The sequence below is a fragment of the Fusarium vanettenii genome (genome assembly GCF_000151355.1).
Source record: "Fusarium vanettenii 77-13-4 chromosome 2 genomic scaffold NECHAsca_18_chr2_1_0, whole genome shotgun sequence".
NCBI classification, from domain to species: Eukaryota; Fungi; Ascomycota; class Sordariomycetes; order Hypocreales; family Nectriaceae; genus Fusarium; species Fusarium vanettenii.
Genome location: NW_003315867.1, coordinates 3,601,246 through 3,623,302, shown reverse-complemented (window position 1 = coordinate 3,623,302; position 22,057 = coordinate 3,601,246). Strand labels below are relative to the sequence as shown.

Sequence of the window (22,057 nt, the reverse complement as noted above, 5' to 3'; positions counted from 1 at the left end):
CGGGTTGATGGGATCTTCACATCCAATCTCGCAGAGCGCGTCAGTCACGCGCCGACCTGGACACAGCTCAATGAAAAAAAATGAAGCTTGATTTGTTGACTTGTTACCATAAATGAATTAGACCACCTGCCTCTGATCCTGCGCCATTCTTACTTTGGCAGTAGCGTAGTCCCCCTCATCAGAGCATGGCGCTTCAACCAATTCCAGACTCTCGTCTACAAGGAGTGAGGAGAGATGCGACAACAACTCAGGCTGCGACCATGAAACACATTCCCAGAGACCGACGTCGATTAGTGCATCGGATACTCGGTATGCATGCGCTGGCGAGGCCACACTCGTCTTGTCTGCCCTGCCTGTTGTGGACAATGATGTGACATGATGTGACGCCGGCAGAGCGTTGATGATGTGGCACGGCATCGTTGGCACAAGGCCACCTCCACGACGGCGTGAGACACGACACGCCCTCGCCCGTTCATGCATCGGGTTCTCTCCCCGGCATCAACGTGGTCGAACATTGAGATGGTTGAGATGACCTCTCTCATTGTATCAGGCGACAACGGGAACTCCAAGATAGCCGATTCTCTCTCGTAGGTAGGTAGGTAACCAGCCATGTCCATCAATGCCAATGTCAGCAAGGTAAGCCAATAGTATGTACGCTATAATCAGATCTAAACAAGACCATCATATCAATTTCACCTCAATCTCATAGGCCAAGTCACTTGCCGAATCCTTCCCGGGTATCAAGAAACTAGACAACCATCAAGGTTGGCTATCCCAGACAACGCTTGAAATCACATAAACGCCTATGCCAATAAACCGTTCTCATCGCATTACTCATGTTCATAGGTCCAGAGTGGTGGATCCGTTCCAGCCCGTTCATACTTACGCCGCACCATGTCCTTCAAGTACTTCACTCGCTCTATAACCTCTGCAGAAGATCGTTCATGACACACGGAAGCGAGCACCTGATAATCCGGGCGCCGCGAACTCCTGATAGTTCTGAGCAGTCGATCATCTTCCCAGTAGTACCATCCATGCTTTTCAAAGTACTGGGCCTCTTCTTCTCGGCTGAGTCGTGGCGCATCGGGGTGCGATTGACTCCCCGTTTGCGCCGGTCGATGCGATGTTGTTCGTGAAGAACTTGTTCCTTGTGTCGGTCGGTGCGATATCTGTCGTGAAGAATTCTTCCTTTGCGTCGACTCAATGAAGAGCTGCATCTGCCGGGCCTGGACCTCTTTTGCTTGCTGCAGCTTCTTCTCGCGCTCCCGTTGCACCAACCGGTCATTCTCGATTGCCTTCTTGAGCTTTTCAGGCTCGTTCTGGATTTCTTCGATTCGCTTGAGGGCTTTATCGATTTCCTCCTTCACTGCCTCGACAGCGAAATACAGCCCCCCCCAAGCCTCTTTCCTCTCCATCCAAGCTTCTACCTCTTTCTCCCAATCCTCCTCATTCTCAGCCGGCTTAGGTGGGTTGAGTTCAGACCAGTTCCTCAGAGCCGCGCAGAGCCTCCGAATCCAGCCTGAGATCCGTAACAGCAACTGCAGGGTCAATAGTGTAAACTCGCCAGTATGATTGACAGCTTGGTGCAGTTGGGTATCCGGGATATCACACCCAGCAAGGAACGCGTCTCTCAGCAACCATACGAGCATTGGGAGGATGCACCTGTGCAACTTGTCAACGATCCGACGATTGTTGAGTTGTTTGGCTGGAGCATCGTGACCAGGGCCCGGCTGCTTCACAATGGTCTTAACATATAGCTCGATGCGGCCACCAGTCTTGGTGATGAGCCGATTGAATTGAGCCTCGTGCTCACGGAAGTACTCGTTCTGTTCATCCAGTCGCGGTGGTCGGGGGACTTTATGGCACAGTTTCCATAGGTCATAGACGCGGGCAAGAATAGCCTTGGATGGTGGAAAGGGCCTCGAGTCCTTAAGAGCTTCTTTAAAGTCTCTCTTGGCAGATGCTGCGTCCAACTTTGCGTCTTTGTCCCATTTCCTTTTACCCATCCAACCTGATGAGGACATGATGGTGACAAGCCTTTGCACCACCTTGCCCTGGATCTTGGCTGTCACGGCTGTCTCGTTTTCCTTGGGTGGTTCGATCAGCAGAGAGTCTTCAACGCAGCTCGCATCATTCTCCGGCTCGGGTTCATCCTCTGACTCAACATCATTCCCCGATTCGTGCTCTGTCGCAGGCAGCTCTGATGGCTCCTCATCTGCCTCGGAATTATCATCAGCGTATGAATAGTCTTGCTCTTCAGCAACAGTGTTCTCTGCAACATCCCTCCTTCCTTTAGGTGACCGTGTTGCTTGAGATTGAGTTCCTCCTTTCTTCGCCGCTTGAGCTGCCGCTGTAGACGTCTGTCCCTGTTTCTCTCCTTGCGGTTTTTTTTGGTGGTTTTCCTCGTCGTCTCCCGCAAATTCATACAAAGCATTTTCCTGGGCCTGGCTAAGTAGAGGTTGTTTCGACTTGGAAGGCTTCCTAACTTGAGATCTCGGAGGATCTGAGCCTAGGACCGGTGATGCAGCCCTATGTACTTGATAATCGGGCTCACCAAAGGTTGCTTTTCGACTCTGCCGTCGCTTTTTTCGTTTCCCTGACTGGGAAGGTTCCGGTTGCGGAGGATCTGGCCTCGACTCAGGGTTGTCTTGCTCCGCAGGTTCGGGTTGCTCCACAGACGCAAGCTGTTCTGCTGGTGTACATAGTTCCTCCTGATCCTCAGCCTGTGCTGGAGCCTCATCCACAACCTCGACACCTTTATCAGCCTGCGAGTCTTCAATTTCAGCCTCAACCTCGATCACGTCGCCATTCTCAACCTCAGCATCATCCGCAGCCTCGGTCTCAACTTCAATCACATCCCCATTGTCTTCTTGTGATACCTGCACAACAATTCCAGTCCGGCCCTCGTTCTCGGAATGGTACTCAGCGCTGTCATCAGGTCGAAGCTTGGGCAATTTGTGAATCTGCTCGGTATCCGGGAGGATGGTCTTATTGATGTTCTTGAAAAAGTCTTGTCCTGGGGGAGCCGATTCGTCATCGTCATCATCCTCCACTCGATCATGGTTCTGCGAGAGTTGTTCTTCCTCCTCAGCCCCTTCAGCATCATCACTATGCTGGCGTTTCACAGGTTCGTCCTCGGATTCGCCAATAGTGCGCCGGCGCTTCCTCCTAGGGGTGCTCAATTTCTCGAAGGGTTGATTGTCTGGATGCGACCGTGTCTGACGGCGTTGGCTCGAAGGGGGCTCCTCAGAAGCTTTCGATTTTCGAGGCGGTCGCCCACGTGGGCGTGTGCTGGATTCGGAGACATCGCTTCTTATTGGCGTCATAGTAGTCGTAGAAGCACGAGATCTTCCCCGTCTTTTTGGCTCGGGCATAGAGACGGGGCCTGCCGCCTTGCCCTGAGATCGCAGGCGAGCCATGATGGTGGTTTGTTATTCCGGAGGTTGGGGTGCAAGTGTGCGACGACCGGTCGCACAACGTTGGCGACAATCCGGGACACTTCTGCAGGTTCGCGACGCTTGCTAATAAATGTTTGTTCAATGGGAATCGGATCGAATATGGGCGGCGGGTCTGGTTTTGTCGTTGTCAGAGCTTCTTTGTCGTGAATTATCTGGGGAGAGTTGCTTGGCAGTGGATGGCCGAGGACCTGTCGCGTCTAAGCGCGTTAAAAGGTGGGGCAAGTCTGAAGCTCAAGCTCAGGGTGCAACAGATGACATCAACTTGATGAGCTTCCAAAGAAGGAAGAAACACCGTAGAACTTGGGATGATATTGACTTGGTTAAATTTCACTATTAATACTTTTGTCGGTCTTTGGGGATTTATTTCGCATTCAGCGCGTGGAAAGCTACCTCCCCCGACCTGGAGCTCTCAAGGTCGCAGAGCTGACTAAATTCGGGCATCCACCATCACCAGCTCTTGGTCTCCAACCTGGCACTTACACACATCCACCTTTTAGCTTCCATCACACCATTTAGAAGACGAAACCCTCGAGGCTTCATCCTTTTCTTTCGCCAACATACAGCAGGCTTCTTGAGGTCAGTCCGCCATCACAGGGCATCAGCTCAAGATGACGTCCACTTCCCCTCCAAAACCCCCCACTCTAGAGGTCCTGGATCTCAGCTCCCCGCCATCCTTCACCAAGCCCTCGAAGCGCATCCACGAGGGCACCGACGTCGCCCGCTTCCTCACCAGCCTCGCCTACCGCGACATCGGCATCTTCATCCTCCAGCTCAACCACGCCCTCTGTCCCCGCAACCAACCGTCGTCACCCCGCCCCCGCACATTCCCCCTCACCTCCAAGCCGCCGACATCGCCGTCCATCCAAGCTCTCCAGATTCTACTATCCAGGATCGAACGCTTCATCGACGCTGCTCCTCCCGACCCGGGTCCTCGAAGATTCGGAAACGTGAGCTTTCGCAAGTGGTACGCGATTCTCGAGAAACACTTGAACGAGCTGCTTGGAGAAGGAATACTCGGCGAAACACTAAAGGTTGGCGATGGTGCAGCGTTGGAGGAGGTTTCCAGCTACCTTCTTGGCGGATTTGGAAGCGTACAGCGACTAGACTACGGAACAGGACATGAACTCAGTTTCGTTGCCTTTCTTGGGTGTCTATGGAAACTGGGCTACTTCAAGGATCAAAATCCTAGGGGTGAGATCGAACGGGAAATCGTTCTCAACGTTATCGAACCGTATGGTCCCTTCCCAACTCTACCTTGGTTCGCACTAACACAAACAGATATCTGAGGGTGGTAAGGAAGCTCATCTTGACATATACCCTCGAACCCGCTGGCTCTCATGGCGTCTGGGGCCTCGATGATCACTCCTTTATGCCCTACATCTTTGGCTCTGCGCAACTCGCGCGGCCCATAAACGACACCGAACCCATGCCTACCGAAGGCTCAGTCAAGGGCGCCCCGAAGCCGAGCGATGTTACCAAGGCCACTGTGGTCGAGGACCAGCGCCAGGTCAACATGTACTTTTCCGCCATCGGCTTCATCAACGATGTCAAGAAGGGTCCGTTCTGGGAGCACAGTCCCATCTTGTTCGACATTTCTGGCATCCGCGACGGCTGGGGCAAGATCAACAAGGGCATGATCAAGATGTTCAACGCCGAGGTGCTGTCCAAGTTCCCTGTTGTCCAGCACTTCCCCTTTGGCTCGCTGTTCTCGTGGGAGATCGATCCAGAGGCGGCGACCCCAACCCAGAGTGTTCACATGGCGAATCAGCCTACACAAATGCCACATGTACAACCATCTGGAGTTGGAACAGCTGCACCGTGGGCTCAGGCTACGAGAATGCCAGCACCAACAGGTCCAGGTATTCCGTATTCCCGAATGCCGCCGCCGGGACCCAGCTCCGGCTCCCTTGCAAGATCTCATCAAGGCGGAGCACCAAAGTCAGAATCTACAAGCGGGCAAATCACGATGACCAAAGCGCCTTGGGCAAGGGATGGGTAGCCAACCCATAGGAACTTCAACATGGTTTAGACACGGTTATTTAGGCGCACATTATGGATTCAACGGACTTGGAGAGCATGGAGAGTGTTTGTGCATTAGATATAAAAAGCAGGGTATAGATTTGAAAAAAACATGTCGCGACACTTCTCCCTCCGGGGTATCCAGCCAGCTGCTAGAACAAAAAGGAAACATCTAAGCAAGCCGAGACTACTAAGTAACTAGGAAATCCATCTCTAAGGCAGCCGCCATCGACCAGATGCGGGAGTGCAGTCTGCTCGATTCAGCATGGCCGCTGTCGTTGAGGTAAAAGCAAGATAGATGTCTCCATCTGGCAGCATTAAAAAAGAGCAATCATAAGGGGGCATTTAAGAGGCGGCAGCAGGAGCGGGAGCGGGAGCTGGCGGGTCGGCATCCTTCTTCTCCTCCTTAGGGGCCTCGGCGGCGGGAGCAGCCTCGGTGGGAGCAGGAGCAGGAGCGGGGACGGCAGCCGGAGCGGGAGCGGGAGTCTCAACGGCCGGAGCAACGGCCGGAGCAGCGGCCGGGGCAGCGACTGGGGCGGGCTCCGTCTTGGCGGGCTCGGCAGCGGGAGCGGCTTCGGTGGTCGGGGCAGCGGCCGGAGCAGCAGGTTCAGTAGCAGGTGCTGAAAAATTATTAGCATATCATCCATGACAACGTAAATATTGCCGTTTCGCAGGTAAACGTACCAGGAGCAGCCTCCTCTGTCTTGGCAGCGTCGGTAGCAGCAGCAGGAGCCTCTGGCTTTGTCTCGGCCTCGGGCTTGGCCTCCTCCTTGGCGGGCTCAGTAACGGGGGCGGCGGGCTCAGCTGTAACGCAGAAGAGTTAGAAAGAAGCAGTCAAGACGAGAGCCGCATCTAGCAGCATCTCAGATCATCAAACGTACTGGCTGGGGCTGGGGGAGCAGCAGCCTCAGTCTTGGTGGGCTCGGTGGTAGTCTCGGTAGGCTTGCTCTCGGCGGCAGGCTCCTTCTCGCTCTTCTTCTTGAAGGCGGCCTTGAGCTTGGCCTTGAGGTTGTCGAGGGCGTGGAGAGCTGTTAAGGGTGTTGTCAGTAGAGCTGCCTTGGTGGTGCCTTGGGAGGAGCGCTATCGGAGGTGTGCGCAAGGCATCGCAAGAGGAAAGCTCACGGATTCCGGGCATGATGACGGATTTCGAGGCGGAGATGGATTCAAAGGTGAGATTCTACAGATAAGTAATCGTCAGCTACCGACCGAGATCTTTTCATACAGTTGTCAGGTCAGCTCCAGCAGCATGACAAGCTTGGCCAGCACCAACTAACAGAGCCCATAGAGTACAAGCTCAAGGTGAATGCTGTACCACTTTGCATACGTACCAGATAGAGCTCAGAGAAGCGAACCTGACAGATGTAGGAGGCGATGACTTTAGCAGCAGAACGAAGCTGTGTGAAGGATGGAAGTTGGGGAGGGGAAAGAAAGAGGTCGAGATGGGGGGTGGAGATGAATCCGAGTCCTGATTAACGCCTGGGGCTTTTTGCCGTTTCTGGGTCGTGTTACGGGGTCCCTCACCCCCCCAACAGCAAGCGGGAGATGAAACTCGTGCAAACACAAAGTACCTAACACAGCACAAGAAAAAAATACAGAAGGGTTCCCTCCCTGGGGCAGTGAGTGACATGCAATCTCGACTGAAAGCACGCAGTGCGGGTGGTCTAATCTGAGGCGGGAAGCTCTGGGCCACTGATAAATTAAGCCTTTCCAGGGGTGATGCCAAGTTCGAGACCATCAACGCCAGGGGGGGTTCCACATCGCCCTGCAGCTCTTCTCTGTCTGTGACGGATGAAATAATTATAGCAGCAAGGACCCCTGAAGAAAGGATCATGATTCACACAGAGTGTCCAGGGATGGATGAAGACCGTAATCTTGCGAACCCAACGTGTCCTTATTATCACTCTTGAACTGTCAAGGCCTTGAAATGAATCAAGGGATGGGGATGGATAAACCGAAACCGAGACTGCGGCAGATGGTGAATCAAAGGGATGGGGGGAAAGACTGTAAACACCTGGCACACCCCCGGTCTTGTGACCCGTTAGTGCTCTGCCGGCTCGAGATACCACCGTCGCTAACACTTGTCGCTGACGACAGCGTGCATCTCTCAACGACCCACCACATTTTGACGCGCAACGAGGATGCTGTGCAGGAGGGGACATGAGAAGGTGTCAATGCCAATGCCCGTATCAAAATATCGTCAATGATACAAAGCATCGTCACCCACCAAGTCTCCCCCCTCTCATCTGATCCCTTTTCGTGCTCTTTACCTGTTCTAGACTTCATTCCCTAGGATCACCAAAGTCACAGCCTATCAGACCCTTCTCCACCAGTTAAGCTTTCCCAAGCTTTTCTTTGTCGAGCTGCTTTTTTCGTGGGGGCGGCATATCCATTTGGTGACGGCACTAAAAAGAAACCTACCCGCCCGATGCTAAACAACGGAACGTAGTCGAATGCCAAACCGACGGAACCTTCCATTGCTGTCTTACATGGTGAATATCAGGTTTTTACATGTCGCTCTAGAAGAGCCAAAAATGTTCTAGATCACGCCCGTATCCTCTCTGCCAACCACTCCTCCACAACCCCCTCCCCCTTCTCATCCATCTCCAACGTCCCCCTCTCCTCCCCAGCTTCCTCAACCTTGACTCGCCGGTCCCCTTCATCCTCCCACATGTGAATCTCATCATCCCAGAGACCCCTCTCCTTGAGCTCAACCCTTTCAATGCTCCGGTGCATCATCTCGGCCAGCTCCCGAGCCTGTACCTCCAAACAGTTCCACCAGGGCCTCGCCCCCTTGGGCCGCCCTGGCTTGTTGGAGCGCTGCGGCAGAGGCGGGGAGTCGTACAGCAGCAGGGTCTCGGGGATTTTGAGCGTCGACTTGCGGGGTGGGAACACCAGCCGAGACTTGCGCGGCGCCTTTTCCGGGACAGCTGGCGCGGCGTCTGGGTTTGTCAGGGCCTCGATCCACGCGGCGTCGTCTTCCGACATGTTGTAGGACGAGGGGATGTTGAGACCCGGGTTGTGGAAGAACAGGCTCGGGCTGGCAAAGGGGTCAAACAGGTCGCTGGTCGACTGGAAGAAAACCGGCAGATGCTCCTGGAGGTAGTGCATGTATGCGCTCCCCTGCGGCTTGTAGATGAACCCCGTGCCCTTGGATCGCCAGGTGGTCTTGTTCACCGGGTGGTCGGGGAGGAACATGGTCCAGTTGTAGATGCCGTTGTACAACACAGCACCTCGAACCCCGAAAGGCTTGTGCGGCTGCGACTCTGTTAGAGCGAGCGAGGTAGCTAGGCTCGCGCCCAGGTGAGATCCGTAGACGTAAATATCACGCCGCTGAATGCCTTCGGGTGCGAGGTTCTCGATGAGCCAGGAGTAGGCAAACGCAGTGTCGTGAACTGGCGTTGGCCAGAGACCCTCTGTAGAAGGCATCTGCGTCAATCCAGGGTCAAACGAGTTCCAACGATAGTTGATGCTAGCAACAGGTTTCCCTTGAAGGAAGTTGGGTAATTGAGGATATTGTCCATTGCTAGTAGGAAATGGGGGTAGATGAATGAAGAGGGGAGATTGTGGATGATGCTCAGCAACATTGATGAGGCTATCATGGATCAGTCAGTTACGTTGTTTACACAGATCAAGGAGGATTCTCACTCTATGTTGACATAGCCCGCTGAGCCAGTTCTGACCCTAACCCGCTCATGACTCTGAGAGCTAAACGGCCTCCGCGACGGCCCAGCACAAACCTTGATGAGGCGGTTACGGGTAGCACGGAAGACGCGGAGAAGGCATGCTGGCATACTGCAACCGCATACCCGGGGCACTGGCGGCACGGAAACGCGTCTCTAGTCCGAGATCTAGAGTTTCTGTATAGAACGGAATTAGCCATGTGAAAAGGGGGGTCGTAAGGACGCGACTTATACGCTGAATGTGAGAGATGGCTGAGAGAATAGTCATGTATGAGGTTGACTCGACAACCTCTCCAAGGGCCCTTGAGTTCAGAATCCTAATGAAGTATGCATATAAAACTATGCAGAGAGATTAAAGAAAGTAATCGGCCATACAGCCAAGTTGCTTTAATCGTGAAAAGGATACTGATAGGGCGAGGAGCCGATGTAGGAACAAAATCGAGGTGAGTGGGGAGAATTAATTCAATTGGACAACACAAAATATGGGGCAGCCAAGTTTCTTGGAAGATCACCCTATCTCGATCGACAAGAAGCTCTAGGGTCAGCAGGGGCGTCAGTGCCAAAAAAGCTTGAATTCCATCCGATAATTCCAGCACCTAAGATGAAAGTATCTCTTTCGTACCGACATGATTCAAAACTCGTGATGCCGTCTTTTCCCTCTCATCCGCCGTTACCGCTTCTCTTCCTTTTACGAATCTTTTGGTAAGCCTTTACAAGGTCTTGGTAAACAATGACGAGAAAGTAGCTCCAACGGCAAGGGAAACTGAATTCGGAAAAGCCGCATATCATCTAAAGAAGCTAGTAAACCCGTCTAATGAGACAACCAACCTTTGAAGGACATAAAAAAGACGTCATCGTCCGCGTGTTTTCCCCATGCCAAGATTCCTCAACCCCGTTCAACTTGGACCCTTGATCCATCGCCAAGACCTTTCAAGATCCCAATTGCAACTCTTTAAAGTACGCAATCATCTTTTGTATCATCTGTGCACTCGCATTTCATTTTAACATCTGAAATCGATGGATGCATCTTGCCGCATATGTATCATCTGATCGCACCTCACACCACCGAGTAGCCTCACAACAGACTCCATGGACGACGGCAACTTGGGAGACACTATTCAAGATGAGACCGAGGTCATTGAAGAGTCTGTCGCGTATGAGACGCGGATGGCAAATGACGATGCCCATCTGGCTCCAAGGTGAGCCCATCAGCTCATAGTTACTTCACGTATACTAACATCACCAGCCGCTGGTGGTTTGCCTCTTCGGCATTCCCCATGATCGCCGGCACCCTTGGTCCCGTCGCCTCGGCCTTCAGTATCTGCGCCCTCGTTCGGCCATGGAGACAGCAGCTCGCGCCTGGCGAGGATGTTGACAACGCGGTCTACGTTACTGACCCCCCATGGTTGACCATCATCAATGCCATCCAGCTCCTCATGGCCATCATCTCAAACGTGTTTCTCCTCCTCAACATGGCCAGACGCGTTCGCTTCACCATTGCCCAGCCTATTACCATCGTCGGCTGGTACATCTCGGCCATTCTCCTCATCTCCCTCCTCGCCACGGCCTCGGGGCCACTCACTGATGGCCTCAAGTTTAACAAGGACGAGCTCATCTGGTCACAGGCCTTTTACTATGGCATGTGGGCTGCCATCCTCTACTTCGTTGATGCATCGCTTATGACTGTGACCTTCTATGGCGCCTGGACTCGTCACTATGGCAAGGACTTTAACCTCACGCCCAGTCAACGCACCCTCATGCTCCAGACCATCATGTTCCTCATGTACCTACTCATCGGCGCCCTTGTCTTTTCAAACATTGAAGGCTGGAACTATCTCGACGCCGTATACTGGGCCGATGTGACTCTCTTCACCGTTGGCTTTGGCGACTTCACCCCAGATACAAACCTAGGCCGTGCCCTCATGATGCCATACGCCCTCATCGGCGTCATCAGTCTCGGTCTGGTTATCGGCTCTATTCGAAGCCTCGTCCTCGAACGTGGAAAACGACAAGTCGATGCTCGAATGGAAGAGAAGAAGCGTCGGAGAATGGTCCGAAGCATGACAAAGAAAGGCGACGACGATATTCTGGAGCCCATCCGGGAACCACACCGCGCCGACTCCGAGTTTTCCAGCAAACTCCCAGCAACAGAGTATGAACGCCGCAAGGTCGAGTTCGACCTCATGCGCAAGATCCAGGCTCAGACATCATCCCGTCGTCGCTGGATGGCCATGGCCATATCTACAGGTTCATGGCTCATCCTGTGGCTTCTGGGCGCCTTCATCTTTGTCAAGTGCGAAAAGCCGTACCAGGGCTGGGTGTACTTTGACGGCTTCTATTTCTGCTTTGTCTCTCTCACCACAATCGGCTACGGCGACATGACCCCCAAATCCAACGCGGGCAAGTCGTTCTTTGTCTTTTGGTCCCTCCTCGCGTTGCCGACCATGACAGTTCTCATCTCAAATGCTGGAGATACTGTTGTCAAGCTCATCCGTGATAGCACACTACGACTCGGAAACGTCACCATCCTCCCCGGCGAGGGCAACTTTTCCGGTGATCTCAAGTACATCATCCACAAGGCCACGTTTGGAAGGATATTCCCAGATCACAGGAATCCTCCAGCACCTGCGGACCTCAAGAAACACCAGTCAACTCAAAGTAATACCACCCAACACATAAGCGACACCTTAATCAAAACAGAAGAACAAAATCATGGACAAGACCCACGCGGTCGCTCTCGCCACTCAAACATTGACCGAGACTCTTCCCCCCGACGGATAGGCCACCAACGCACAAACTCAACCTTTACCTCTCAAGTCCGTCGGTCCCTCTCCCGTCTGCGAGACGCCAAAGATGAACTTCCCACCGGAACGGACTTTCACTTCCTCCTCATCTCCGAGATACAAGTTCTCGCTGGCCATTTAAAATCCCACAAACCTCATCACTACAGCTTTGAGCAGTGGGCGTGGTACCTTAAGCTCATGGGCGAAGACGAAGGCAACGCCGATACGCACCGCAAAGCACAGCCAAAGAGCGGGCATAGGCATCACCACCATCACCATCATCATGGGCGCGGTAGGAGTCCGCAACGAGGTGGTTACGGCTCGCCAGATAGAAATGACGAGGATAGTCCAGAGTCGGAAGAGGCCATGGCTTGGTCTTGGGTGGGCAACCGTAGTCCGCTCATGGGAAGTCAGGAAGAAACAGAGTGGATTCTCGAAAGACTCATGGACAGGCTGCGCGAGTCCTTGTCAGCAGAGGGAAGACGACAGTTGAGAGCTGAAACTAGAGCTTTAGGAGCTGGTCATCATCGTCCAGCCAATGGTTCACACCATGATGGACACAACCACGGACACAATCACGAGGACAGGGAAAAGGCGCACTGATATGCGGGTGATTTGAATCACAGGTTGACTCTTCAAGGGGCACGGCGTTGATTTATTGTACATGTTTGCATATAGCCGGTGTAATTTGGTCAGGTTCACGAGACACGAGTTAACAAGTTGCTGTTGATCGTGTGCAACTTCGAGGTCAGAGCCTCAAAGCACACAATGTGTCATATTCATTCCTTATAGCTCTAGGCTTCCAAGTAACAGATCTAGCCCTTCTGCTACTATTCCGTATTCATACATGGATACTCGTACAACATAACTAACGACACATCGTCACCGCGAGTGTCAATCCCTGCTTGTTCCGTAGATTTCGTACAATGGCGATAGAGTATCGCCCATCTTCATCTCATAATTCCATGCTCCGAAAGCTCACTATTCATAGCCGCTGCTCAGTTGCTGTTTCCAAGAAGCAGCCGCCTGTTACGTCGGATGACTTGGTTCAGTCCCTTCTCCAGCTTCTCCGTCTCACGACGAGCAGCCGCAAGGGCGCCCTCAGCATCCTCGACGCTCATCAGGGGCATGCCACTAACACCCATGCCAAAGTTCTTGCCACGCTCCTCGCTCGACATACCGGCCGAGCTAAAGTCTTGCATCGCTCGGGCTCCATCAGGTGGTGTGTAGATGCCAACGCCAGCAGCAGCATCAGGCCCGTAGAAGTAGGGCGCCAGAGAGTTGAGGCTCGCAGCAGCCGCGTCCTTGGTAGGAGATGCCCCCTTAGGGAATCCCATGTTGGTGGCCCCTAGGTTGAGGCGAGGGAGGACGTACTGGTTGATGTAGCTGAGCGCATCCTCACGTTGAAGCTTCCCAATAGGATCCTGCGACTGAGGTTGAGCGGTGGCAGGGAAAATGTTGGGTCGACCGTTGGGAACGGCTCGGCCCTTGATCAGAGAAAAGGCGCCGCTTCCTGGCTGATGTCGAGGAGCGATGAAGGCTCCTGGGTTCTCCGCTGTAGCGGCGATAGCAGCCTGGAGCTCAAGGAAAGCATCCTCCTCTTCAGGGGTAAGACCACGGATGCAGTCTCCGTTGGGGGTGATGAGCATCCGGCTGCCATCCACGTGGAACTGCTTGCGAACAGGCTTTCCAGCGCGCAGAGCTGCCAGATCTTCATCCTGAATCTCACCACACTTGCAAGAGCAGTCCTTGCAATGGCCAGCCTTGTTGGCGTTGCTGTTGGCAGAGTTGGGATCAGTGCGGGATGAGCTGCCTGAGATAGGCTTGAGTAGGTGCAACTTGTCGATGCTTGAGGACCACAGGGCATTCTTGATCTCTGTAAACACAGAAGGGGGGCCTGGCTGTGGCTTCTCTGGCACTTCAGGGGTCTCAGGCTCAGTCGTAGCAGGCTCCTGGGGAGGTGACTGCGGCGTAGGAGCCAACTCTAACTCAACCTCCTTTGCCTTGCCTTTGCCCTTGGCAGCCTTCTTCTGAGCAGCCTTGCTCTTGACGGGCTTCTCTTCCGGCTCCTTCTCCTTGGGTTGCTCTGGCACAGAAGGCTCTGTAGGAGTGGGCTCAGCCTTGGCTGGCTCCTGGACAGGTGTCGCAGGACTGGGCTGGGGTGTCTTGACAGGCTTCTCCTTCTTCTGCTTCTTCTTTCGTCCAAGGACCGGTGCATGCTCCTCCGGTTCCTTCGGGGCTTCAGCAATGAGCTTGGTCTCCTGCTTCAAGGCATCCTTGCGCTGCTTTCTTTGCTGGCTCTTGGTCGTCGTTCTCACCGCCGCAGATCCAATCCTGCTTGGAGGTGGAGAGCTTGCGCGGGAATGGGTCACAGAGGCCGAAATCACCGAGGCGGTGTCACTAACCATCTCGCTGACTGGTGTTTCGGGTCTGTAAGAAGCCGAGATGACTCTAGATGTCGCCGACAATGCGACTGAGGCCATCGTCAAGGCAGGGGAAGCTGGCGCGGGGGCCTCTACTCTTTGCGTAGGAACGACACGCAACGTCTTGGGTGCAGTGCGAGTAATAGGGGATGAAATACCGGCGGCGGCAGGGGTAGGGAGAGGTGGGAAAGCAGCAGAGAGTTCTGCCGTCGACTTCTCAGTTGTTGCCGATGACTCCCCAGCCTTGGAGGGCGAAGCTCCTGGGGTCCGAGTATCAATAGAAACAGGCTTCTTCTCGGCCGTTTTGGCGATTTGCGCCGGCTTCACATCCTGACTCTTGGTCTCCAGGCTAGACCCGGCCTTTGCCAGAAGCTTGTCGACAATCTTCTCTGCCTGTCTCTTAGCCTTGGGGGTTGCCTTTGGTGTCGGTGTGCTAGGCCGATCCTTATTCTTCAGTGCATCCAAAGCCGGGAAGTCCTCGTCTTGCAAGGCGGTTCCCTTCATCTGCTTAGTTTGCGACTGTGCCGTGATCTCCTTTGACAAGCCACTCTCGACCGCAAGAGACTTAAGGTTCTTCTTGGCTTCGGAGCTTGGCGTGACTGGCTTTCGGGGCGAGTGTTCCGGAGTCAAGGCACCCTGTGGGAATCCTGGAGGTGGAACCTTGGGCAGGGCAGGGACAACGTGGTGAAGTCTCGAGGAGCCAGGGGTAGACGGGGGCCTGGAGATGTTCGTAGGTAGACCTGGCGGAAGGGCTAGGCCTGGGGGTACTGAACGGCGTCCATCCAACTCCGTGATGGGATCATCTGCGACCAGCGCATCAACTGAATTCCTGGCCTCGTCGAGAGAGGGTAGCTCGTCATCTGTTCAAACGACTGTTAGCATAATGCCCAACTAATCGCTCGAGATGAACCAAGAAAACAAGACACCAAGACTACGACACCACAGCTTCTTATGTACAGGATATTAGGGGAGCAGTATTCATACTACGGCATCCACCATCGTCTTCCACGGGGGGACAACGAGTATAAAGGGCAGCTTGGAGAGAATAGAGGGTATATGCTATTTCTGACCAAAGGTAACCGCCAAGCCTAGGCGGGCGGTTTCGACATTGTTAACATACATAAGGGCTTGTGGAAGACGATGATGGCTTGCCTGACCTGAACCCTCATGCGCGCGTGGTCGTTGATGGACCTGCCGAAAAACTCGGAGGGGAGAGACCCCATGGGGTGCTCTCGATGTGTCCTCCTTTTCCCCCAAAGAACGAAGATGACGCCTGATGCAAAGCTGGCCTTCTGCGCAGCGTTGATCTCGCAAACTGCCTGCTGAATCAAAATGCGCTTGTGACTGACTTGTGTCCCCCCGAGGAAGATGAAAGGCAACCTTTTGGCCTCATCCCTGAAATGCCCAAGAACGCCTCCCCTGTACATGAAGAAAAAGGGCCAGAAACAATAAGACCTGGCCCGTTATCCAGCCTCCCTGAATCGTGATGGCTCCAAAAAGCAAACAATAACATTACCACCTCGTGAAGCCGGCGTTATACATCATGTTGTACCCACCTTGACTCTGACCTCCAAACAAGCCCTGTCCAACTCCGGCGTTGCCCTGAGACTGGTGCTGCATTCGCGCCTGCAGGATACTCGGGTCTGCAAGATCTACTAAACCACTCCCCCCAGAGGAGGAAGTGTTAGCATGTCTGTGCTTCTTCCCCTTCTTCTTCTGCTTGGAACCCATGTCTTGGAATGCTCCGGGCTGGTTACCGTAGAGCGACGCCGGATGGCCGGAAGCAGGAGCTGGGGTGGAGGTAGAGGATGGTGGGTACTGGTTTGAAAAAGAAGAGATCAGGTACTCACGCTTTCCCGCATCATGGGCCTGGTTATTGCCTGCCCCCCTGCGGTTGATCAAACTTTGAAGAAGCTCAGTCGAGTTGTCCTTGGGTGCACCTCCAAATCCACCACCAAACTGGCCAAACATGCTAGGAGGAGTGCCAGTTGACTTGAGGCCAGGGGGAGGTCCTGGCATCGAGGTGCCATAGAACTGGTTGTTACCCTGGGACTGGAACGAGTTGGGCATCATGGACGACTGCTGAGCCATGATGCGCGGGTTAGCAGCAAGCTTGACATTGGTAGCCGAGCTGGCATTGTCATTGGCAAAGCTAAATCGGGAAGATTGGCGGTTGTGACCTTGTCCCTGAAAGGTGCTGCCTTGTCCTTGGTTGGAGATGCCAGGAGGGACATCGTTGAATCCGCTCTGGGATCGAAGGAAGAGTTGTTGAGGTGTCATGGACCGCGAGCCTGGGTTGCCTGAGCTTTGGTTAAAATTGGGTCCAGTCAGGGCAGGTCCAAATATACCATCGGTCGTACTTCGTTGGATAGGAGGCTGAGTGCTGGGCCGACGATCAAAGCCTCGGCTGTCAGCAGTTGTGTCGCGATCCTCTGGTTCACCTCCAAGGGCCAAGCTTCCACCCGTCTCAGGTTCTCCCTCTGAAGGCTCGCGAGCCTCGGCAGCCTCCTCTTGCTCTCCGGTTAAACGGGAGTCCTCCTCCTCGCGCATAGCCTTGCGCTTTTCACCACCACGGACGTCGAACAAGGGTGGGCCGAGATCGTCTGAATCGGGGTCAACAACACGAGGAAGAGAGCAACTCTGCAGCGCCTTCAAAAGGGCCTTGAGGGTGCTCTCGGGGAGTCCCTTGGTTTCTTTGATTGGCTCAGGCGTAGGCTCAGGCTCCTTCGGCTTGCTGACTATCGATGGGCCAGCTTCGGGCTCCTGGGTATCCTCCACTGCCTCCTCCGGAACAGCCTCTGCGGTAACAGGCAACGACATCGAAACAGCAGGGCTGGACGCAGCACCACTAGTAGCGTGGCTACCCCTACGGCTTCGCTGAGGATTCCGCGCCCAGTTGGCAGATGACGGGAGTGCCGATCCATCGACGCCATTCTCCGACCCTTCCTTACTAACAGAGCGAGTCATGGGATGGGATACGACGGGTGGCGGCGTGGGTTGAGGGGCCTGCTGTCGAGAGGCAGACCTCGAGGACCCACCGCCAGGTAAAGGCCGCTGAGTGTGGATGCTGTTCATGGACGACAGGTCTTGTCTCGAATAGCTATCCTCCTCGTCACCTTGTTCGTGCAAGAACATGCATCCAGGGTTGCCGCATTTCTCGTTCTTGAGCCAAGCAGAGCAGTATTTGGTCGTGCCATGCTGGGCCTTGAGAATTCGGTCACCGTTCTGAGAACCGTGGACGGCCTGGATGCAACGTGTCGCTTCTTCGGGGCGCTCAAACGTCACGTAAATGCCGAGCGACTGGTGTTGGCCATCCGAGCTCTTTCGGTTACTAATCGAAATCTTCTGGATGTTGCCGTACTGGCCGAAGAATTCGGGCTTTCGCAACGTCTTGAGTAGTTCGTCTTCGCGCACGGTGGGGGCGAGGCCTGTGATATAGACCAAGTTCTTCTGCACGACGCGCACTCCGATGAGATTCTTACGGTTCTCCTTCTCGGCCTCGCGTTTCTGTACTTCCTTCTGTCGTTGTTCTTGAGCTCGCTTCTTTTGGTTCTTTTGTATGTTGGCACGGAACTCGGCGACCCTGTAATCACTAGTCAGCGTGGCGAGGCCCAAGCGGCGGGCGGCGACGTACTCTTCCTGCGTCACGACTTTCCACTGTATGGTCTTCTCATCGTAGGGTCGTCGACACGCGGGACATAGCCCATTCATATTATTCTTGATGTTGTTGAAGCAGAACTGGCAGACCTGCGAATAGGGTTAGCCATGTGGCCACTTGACGAGGGAGGATAGATGGCGGGGATGATTCGATCGCACCTGGTAGCCGCAAGGACATGGTCGAAAATTCCTATCGGAGAGATCAAACTCCTCGATACAAAGAGGGCTGTCAAGGGTGTCAGCTCAGGTACCCAACATTGCCCGAGGGCGCAGGGCCAGCGGTGCCAGCAGTCGAGCGCGCCCGGTGCACGCGTTGAAACTTACCAGGTATCCTCCTCCTCTTCTATGAAAGAATCTTGGGGCGCCATGGTGACAGTCTGAGATTAGGGGTGAAAGGTTGATGTGGGGAGGATTCAAAATACGATGCTGGAATTGTGAGGACGAGGAGAGGAACGATGTTCGGTATGCATCGAGGCTGCGGGAAGAGAAAGATCCAAAAGCGATCTAAGCCAATCTCGGCCTAGTGGCGATGGAAAATCACGTGAAAGAATCTCTGTCAGAGCGACAGGGACTTTGGGGACGTGCAATAGCCGGTTACCTTCAGTCTCCGGGCAACCCCGCCTGGCATCGAAGTACCCGTATATGTCCGGCAGAACGCCGGAAAATTCACGTCAAGGCTCAGCCGCTAGGATTCTCGAGCCAATACTTGCAGCATCATTACCAACACCAAAAGGCATTTCGTCTCGAGGACCTCTCCCATCGTCAATTGGCCTCGAATCGTCACATCACCGGCCATGGCGACCACGATCTCTCGAAGCAGGGCCCTGGCCTCAGCTCTGCGGCCCGCGAATCCTTCCGTCCAGGCCTTCAACGGTCAAGCAATCCGCTGCTTGTCCAGCTCGGCTCGTCAATATGTCGCAATGCCGAAGGAGGCACCCAACATGCGAATGGCCCCCCGAGACCACATCGGCTCCCTCAAGGCGCCCATTGTCAACCCTGCCGACAAGTACCAAAGCAAGGCTGACAACATGCACCGATACGGTGCCTGGCTGATGGGTTGCCTGCCCAAGTACATCCAGCAGTTCTCCGTCTGGAAGGACGAGCTCACCATCTACATCTCGCCCTCGGGTGTTTACCCCGTCTTCAGCTTCCTGAAGTGTTGGTATCCCATCAATTGATAACAGGGAACCTGCTAAAACCGTTCAGACAACACCGCTGCCGAGTTCACCCAGGTCAGCACCGTCACTGCCGCCGACTACCCCACGCGAGAGAACCGATTCGAGATTGTCTACAACCTTCTCTCGGTCCGCCACAACTCCCGCATCCGTGTCAAGACCTACGCCGACGAGGCTTCCCCCGTGCCCAGCATTACCGGTCTCTTTGACGGTGCCAACTGGTACGAGCGAGAGGTCTACGATCTGTACGGAGTCTTCTTTGCCGGCCATCCCGATCTCCGACGAATCATGACCGACTACGGTTTTGAGGGTCACCCTCTGCGCAAGGACTTCCCCTTGACTGGTTACACCGAGATCCGATACGACGAGGAGAAGAAGCGTATCGTGACCGAGCCCCTTGAGCTTACCCAAGCCTTCCGCAACTTTGAGGGTGGATCCAGCGCCTGGGAGCCTGTCGGAGCCGGACAGGACCGCACACCCGAGTCGTTCAAGCTGCCGACACCCAAGCCGGAGGAGAAGAAGGAGGAGCCGAAGAAATAAAACGGGTATCCATATCCCAAGCTGTATAAGATGTCACTTGTTAGAAATATTACCTGGATTTGCATCAAATCAGATCAGACCACTCCTTTCTTGGTCCGCCGCCAAGTGAAGTGTCCACCGTCGACCGTCCACCGACCATGGACAAGAGCTTACTTAGCGGACAGGGTCCGGTATTAAACGACCGGGGACAAGATATGACCTCTTCGGTCCTCGCTAACCAAGCAGGCTAGAGGAATGTGCAAGTAGCGCATATGGGCCGAGGATTCCGCCACGCACCTGGGTGCGGGCAAGGCCATGATTGGTACTACATCGGGAGGCGAAGCTGACAATCATGATGCAGTATTCGCAATTGCACACGCCGGCAGAGTAGCACAACATGTCAGCTCTCATCATATTTCACTAGACGATTCTTCCGATGGATTCATGTCGCGCTACCCCTCCCTGCACCTCCCGAGCTTAATGGTCTGGTCTACCGATACATATATCCACCCTTGCCACCCATCTTTCCTCATCTTCTTTCCATCCATCCAGGAACACCACATCTCCTTTCGGTTCGGGTGGGCCCCCGATAACTCGATTCTACTTTTCAACTCACACTTCTTCACTTCACTTCTTTTTATCACCTTTAATCCCCTTTTTTTCCACAACCATGTCGGACAGCAGCGCAAACAGCAGTCCCATCAGCAGTCCCATCAAGACGAGACGATGCTCATCAACAGCATCCAGCGAGTCCTCACTCCGCGACTTGGAAACAGAATACCTAGCTCTCCGGGACGAACACCTGAGCTACGAAGACGACGCTGAGTTTCACATCTTTATCGATGCGCTGGACCGTGTCGATACCCTCGTCACCGAGCACACTCCAAAGGCGGAGAGGAGAAAGTCGTTTGGTCGCATCTTGAGTGGGTTCAAGATGCACAAAAACAAAGACAAGACGTCAGGATCGGCAGAAGAACCAGCTTGAAAGTGAGGTGTCATGAGAATTGTGGCGGCCTTGTTATCACGGCCACATGCATGTACGAAGGGAAGAACCTTACTCTACTACCCGAGACACGGAGCTGAGGGAATCCTAAGGAATGAATTTGATGAGAAGAAACGAGAAGGCGCGTCAAAGAAACGCAGACAAGCAAGCAAGCAACACAAAAAACAGGGAGAACATGCCGCCATCATGTTCAATTTCTTACTTTTAAACGGGGTTTAGCTCTCGGGTCAGAGGCATACCGCTCGTTAGACTTGGGCTGAGAAAAAGCCACAACTTTTTTGCAACTATTCGCAACAAAGAGCATTCCTCACATTACTGCATGTGGAAAACGATTTACCTTCTTTCTCAACGACGTCAAAACGGGCTCTCCCCAGGAAAAAGCCGGTGGGAAAAAGCTGACGACAGCCATGACGAAATCGTTGTCCTGCAGTGGCTTCAGCCTCGTATTCGCTGCAGCACCACCACCAACCAGCTTCATTCAGCCGCTTGTGGACGGAACAGATCCCCGGATAAGGAGGATAGAACGGCAAAAAAAAGAAGAAACATACAACACCGGGCATTCGCCGGTCGTCACCGACCCGACTACTACTCCAGCGGTCGCCAGTTTGACTATGGGAGAGCGGACGGAATCCCGTATTCTCTAGCGCCTGTGGTCGTATGTGTCAGTGACTCTGTCGAGTCGCCTCATATTCAGGGGCTGATGCTGAGGATGGATGCATCCTTCGGGAGGATTGGTGTGGACTGACAATCATGGCCAATCAAGTAGAATGGTAGACAGGTATGCGGTTGGGTAGCTATCCGCCTTGCCATGGCTTGGGGACCAAAGGCTGTCTGCAATAAAGCTTCGTATTATGTCTATCAGAACTCGCTGTCTCAAAGGATTCGACCCTGCCATTTTATCTCTATTAATTCATATCCTACAGCTTCGTTCCTCATCCGCTATTGCAGGCTGCTCATCATCAAGCACACTGCTCTATGAACCAGTCAGCCACACAGCTCGTGGCGGCTCCAACGTCCTCCATACCTCAAGCAGTGGCATCCAGCAGAGATGAGCCTACCCCTCCGTGAACCTAAGCCATCCATTGACATCGCTTCCTCGCAAAATATATACGCTTATCCCTTTGCTCCATCGATCAAGTAAATCCCAACCAAAAACACTTCTTGCAGACGCAATTCCGAGCGAGAACCCAAAGAAAATCAGAGAAGGAACACGAGATGGCTCATCCATGATTGTGCAGTCCGCGCCAGCCTCATCACCAACTCCCATCCCAAAAGACAGAATTGTGAATGCACCTTTGCAAGCCTGTGACGCCCTCGTGCGCTCATCTCCCAAAAAACTC

At 53.9% G+C, this 22,057-nt stretch overlaps 7 protein-coding genes across 7 annotated transcripts; 4 read left to right on the top strand and 3 right to left on the bottom strand.

Annotated features, from left to right (window-relative positions):
• Positions 1 to 4,066: 4,066 nt before the first annotated feature.
• On the top strand, positions 4,067 to 5,457 carry NECHADRAFT_32699 (uncharacterized protein; the record flags this gene model as incomplete). The annotated part of the gene is made up of 2 exons (XM_003046782.1): positions 4,067 to 4,689; positions 4,737 to 5,457. The coding sequence occupies 2 exons, from the start codon at positions 4,067 to 4,069 to the stop codon at positions 5,455 to 5,457; spliced, it is 1,344 nt and encodes a 447-aa protein (XP_003046828.1).
• A 76-nt stretch (positions 5,458 to 5,533) lies between these two features.
• Positions 5,534 to 7,045, bottom strand: NECHADRAFT_99416 (uncharacterized protein). The gene is made up of 5 exons (XM_003046199.1): positions 6,806 to 7,045; positions 6,600 to 6,654; positions 6,359 to 6,505; positions 6,162 to 6,281; positions 5,534 to 6,097 (listed from the first exon to the last, which is right to left on the bottom strand). The coding sequence occupies exons 2-5, from the start codon at positions 6,610 to 6,612 to the stop codon at positions 5,823 to 5,825; spliced, it is 555 nt and encodes a 184-aa protein (XP_003046245.1). The 5' UTR covers positions 6,613 to 6,654; positions 6,806 to 7,045; the 3' UTR covers positions 5,534 to 5,822.
• Positions 7,046 to 7,956: 911 nt separating this feature from the next.
• On the bottom strand, positions 7,957 to 9,277 carry NECHADRAFT_58626 (uncharacterized protein). Its single transcript, XM_003046198.1, has 2 exons — positions 9,123 to 9,277; positions 7,957 to 9,069 (listed from the first exon to the last, which is right to left on the bottom strand). Exons 1-2 carry the CDS (start codon positions 9,266 to 9,268, stop codon positions 8,019 to 8,021), a joined length of 1,197 nt encoding a protein of 398 aa, XP_003046244.1. The 5' UTR covers positions 9,269 to 9,277; the 3' UTR covers positions 7,957 to 8,018.
• Positions 9,278 to 10,246: 969 nt separating this feature from the next.
• NECHADRAFT_91373 (uncharacterized protein) lies at positions 10,247 to 12,494 on the top strand (the record flags this gene model as incomplete). Its single annotated transcript, XM_003046781.1, has 3 exons — positions 10,247 to 10,356; positions 10,404 to 12,428; positions 12,458 to 12,494. The coding sequence occupies 3 exons, from the start codon at positions 10,247 to 10,249 to the stop codon at positions 12,492 to 12,494; spliced, it is 2,172 nt and encodes a 723-aa protein (XP_003046827.1).
• Positions 12,495 to 12,938: 444 nt separating this feature from the next.
• On the bottom strand, positions 12,939 to 18,388 carry NECHADRAFT_91372 (uncharacterized protein; the record flags this gene model as incomplete). Its single annotated transcript, XM_003046197.1, has 8 exons — positions 12,939 to 15,223; positions 15,434 to 15,554; positions 15,626 to 15,711; positions 15,920 to 16,153; positions 16,214 to 17,946; positions 17,998 to 18,080; positions 18,180 to 18,246; positions 18,345 to 18,388. 8 exons carry the CDS (start codon positions 18,386 to 18,388, stop codon positions 12,939 to 12,941), a joined length of 4,653 nt encoding a protein of 1,550 aa, XP_003046243.1.
• Positions 18,389 to 18,752: 364 nt separating this feature from the next.
• On the top strand, positions 18,753 to 19,813 carry NECHADRAFT_66863 (uncharacterized protein). The gene is made up of 2 exons (XM_003046780.1): positions 18,753 to 19,178; positions 19,227 to 19,813. The coding sequence occupies exons 1-2, from the start codon at positions 18,815 to 18,817 to the stop codon at positions 19,733 to 19,735; spliced, it is 873 nt and encodes a 290-aa protein (XP_003046826.1). The 5' UTR covers positions 18,753 to 18,814; the 3' UTR covers positions 19,736 to 19,813.
• A 571-nt stretch (positions 19,814 to 20,384) lies between these two features.
• NECHADRAFT_76887 (uncharacterized protein) lies at positions 20,385 to 20,699 on the top strand (the record flags this gene model as incomplete). The annotated part of the gene is made up of 1 exon (XM_003046779.1): positions 20,385 to 20,699. One exon carries the CDS (start codon positions 20,385 to 20,387, stop codon positions 20,697 to 20,699), a length of 315 nt encoding a protein of 104 aa, XP_003046825.1.
• Positions 20,700 to 22,057: the final 1,358 nt, after the last annotated feature.

Excerpts from the sequence above, each read along its gene's own strand:
- NECHADRAFT_99416 (XM_003046199.1), bottom strand. Across the intron at positions 6,282-6,358 it reads TGCTCCCCCAGCCCCAGCCA|CTGAGCCCGCCGCCCCCGTT; the intron begins GTACGTTTGATG and ends TCTGCGTTACAG. Across the intron at positions 6,098-6,161 it reads GACAGAGGAGGCTGCTCCTG|CACCTGCTACTGAACCTGCT; the intron begins GTACGTTTACCT and ends ATAATTTTTCAG.
- NECHADRAFT_58626 (XM_003046198.1), bottom strand. The coding sequence starts at position 9,268 with ATGCCAGCATGCCTTCTCCGCGTCTTCCGTGCTACCCGTAACCGCCTC. Across the intron at positions 9,070-9,122 it reads GCGGGCTATGTCAACATAGA|CCTCATCAATGTTGCTGAGC; the intron begins GTGAGAATCCTC and ends GATCCATGATAG.
- NECHADRAFT_66863 (XM_003046780.1), top strand. The coding sequence starts at position 18,815 with ATGGCGACCACGATCTCTCGAAGCAGGGCCCTGGCCTCAGCTCTGCGG. Across the intron at positions 19,179-19,226 it reads CGTCTTCAGCTTCCTGAAGT|ACAACACCGCTGCCGAGTTC; the intron begins GTTGGTATCCCA and ends AAAACCGTTCAG.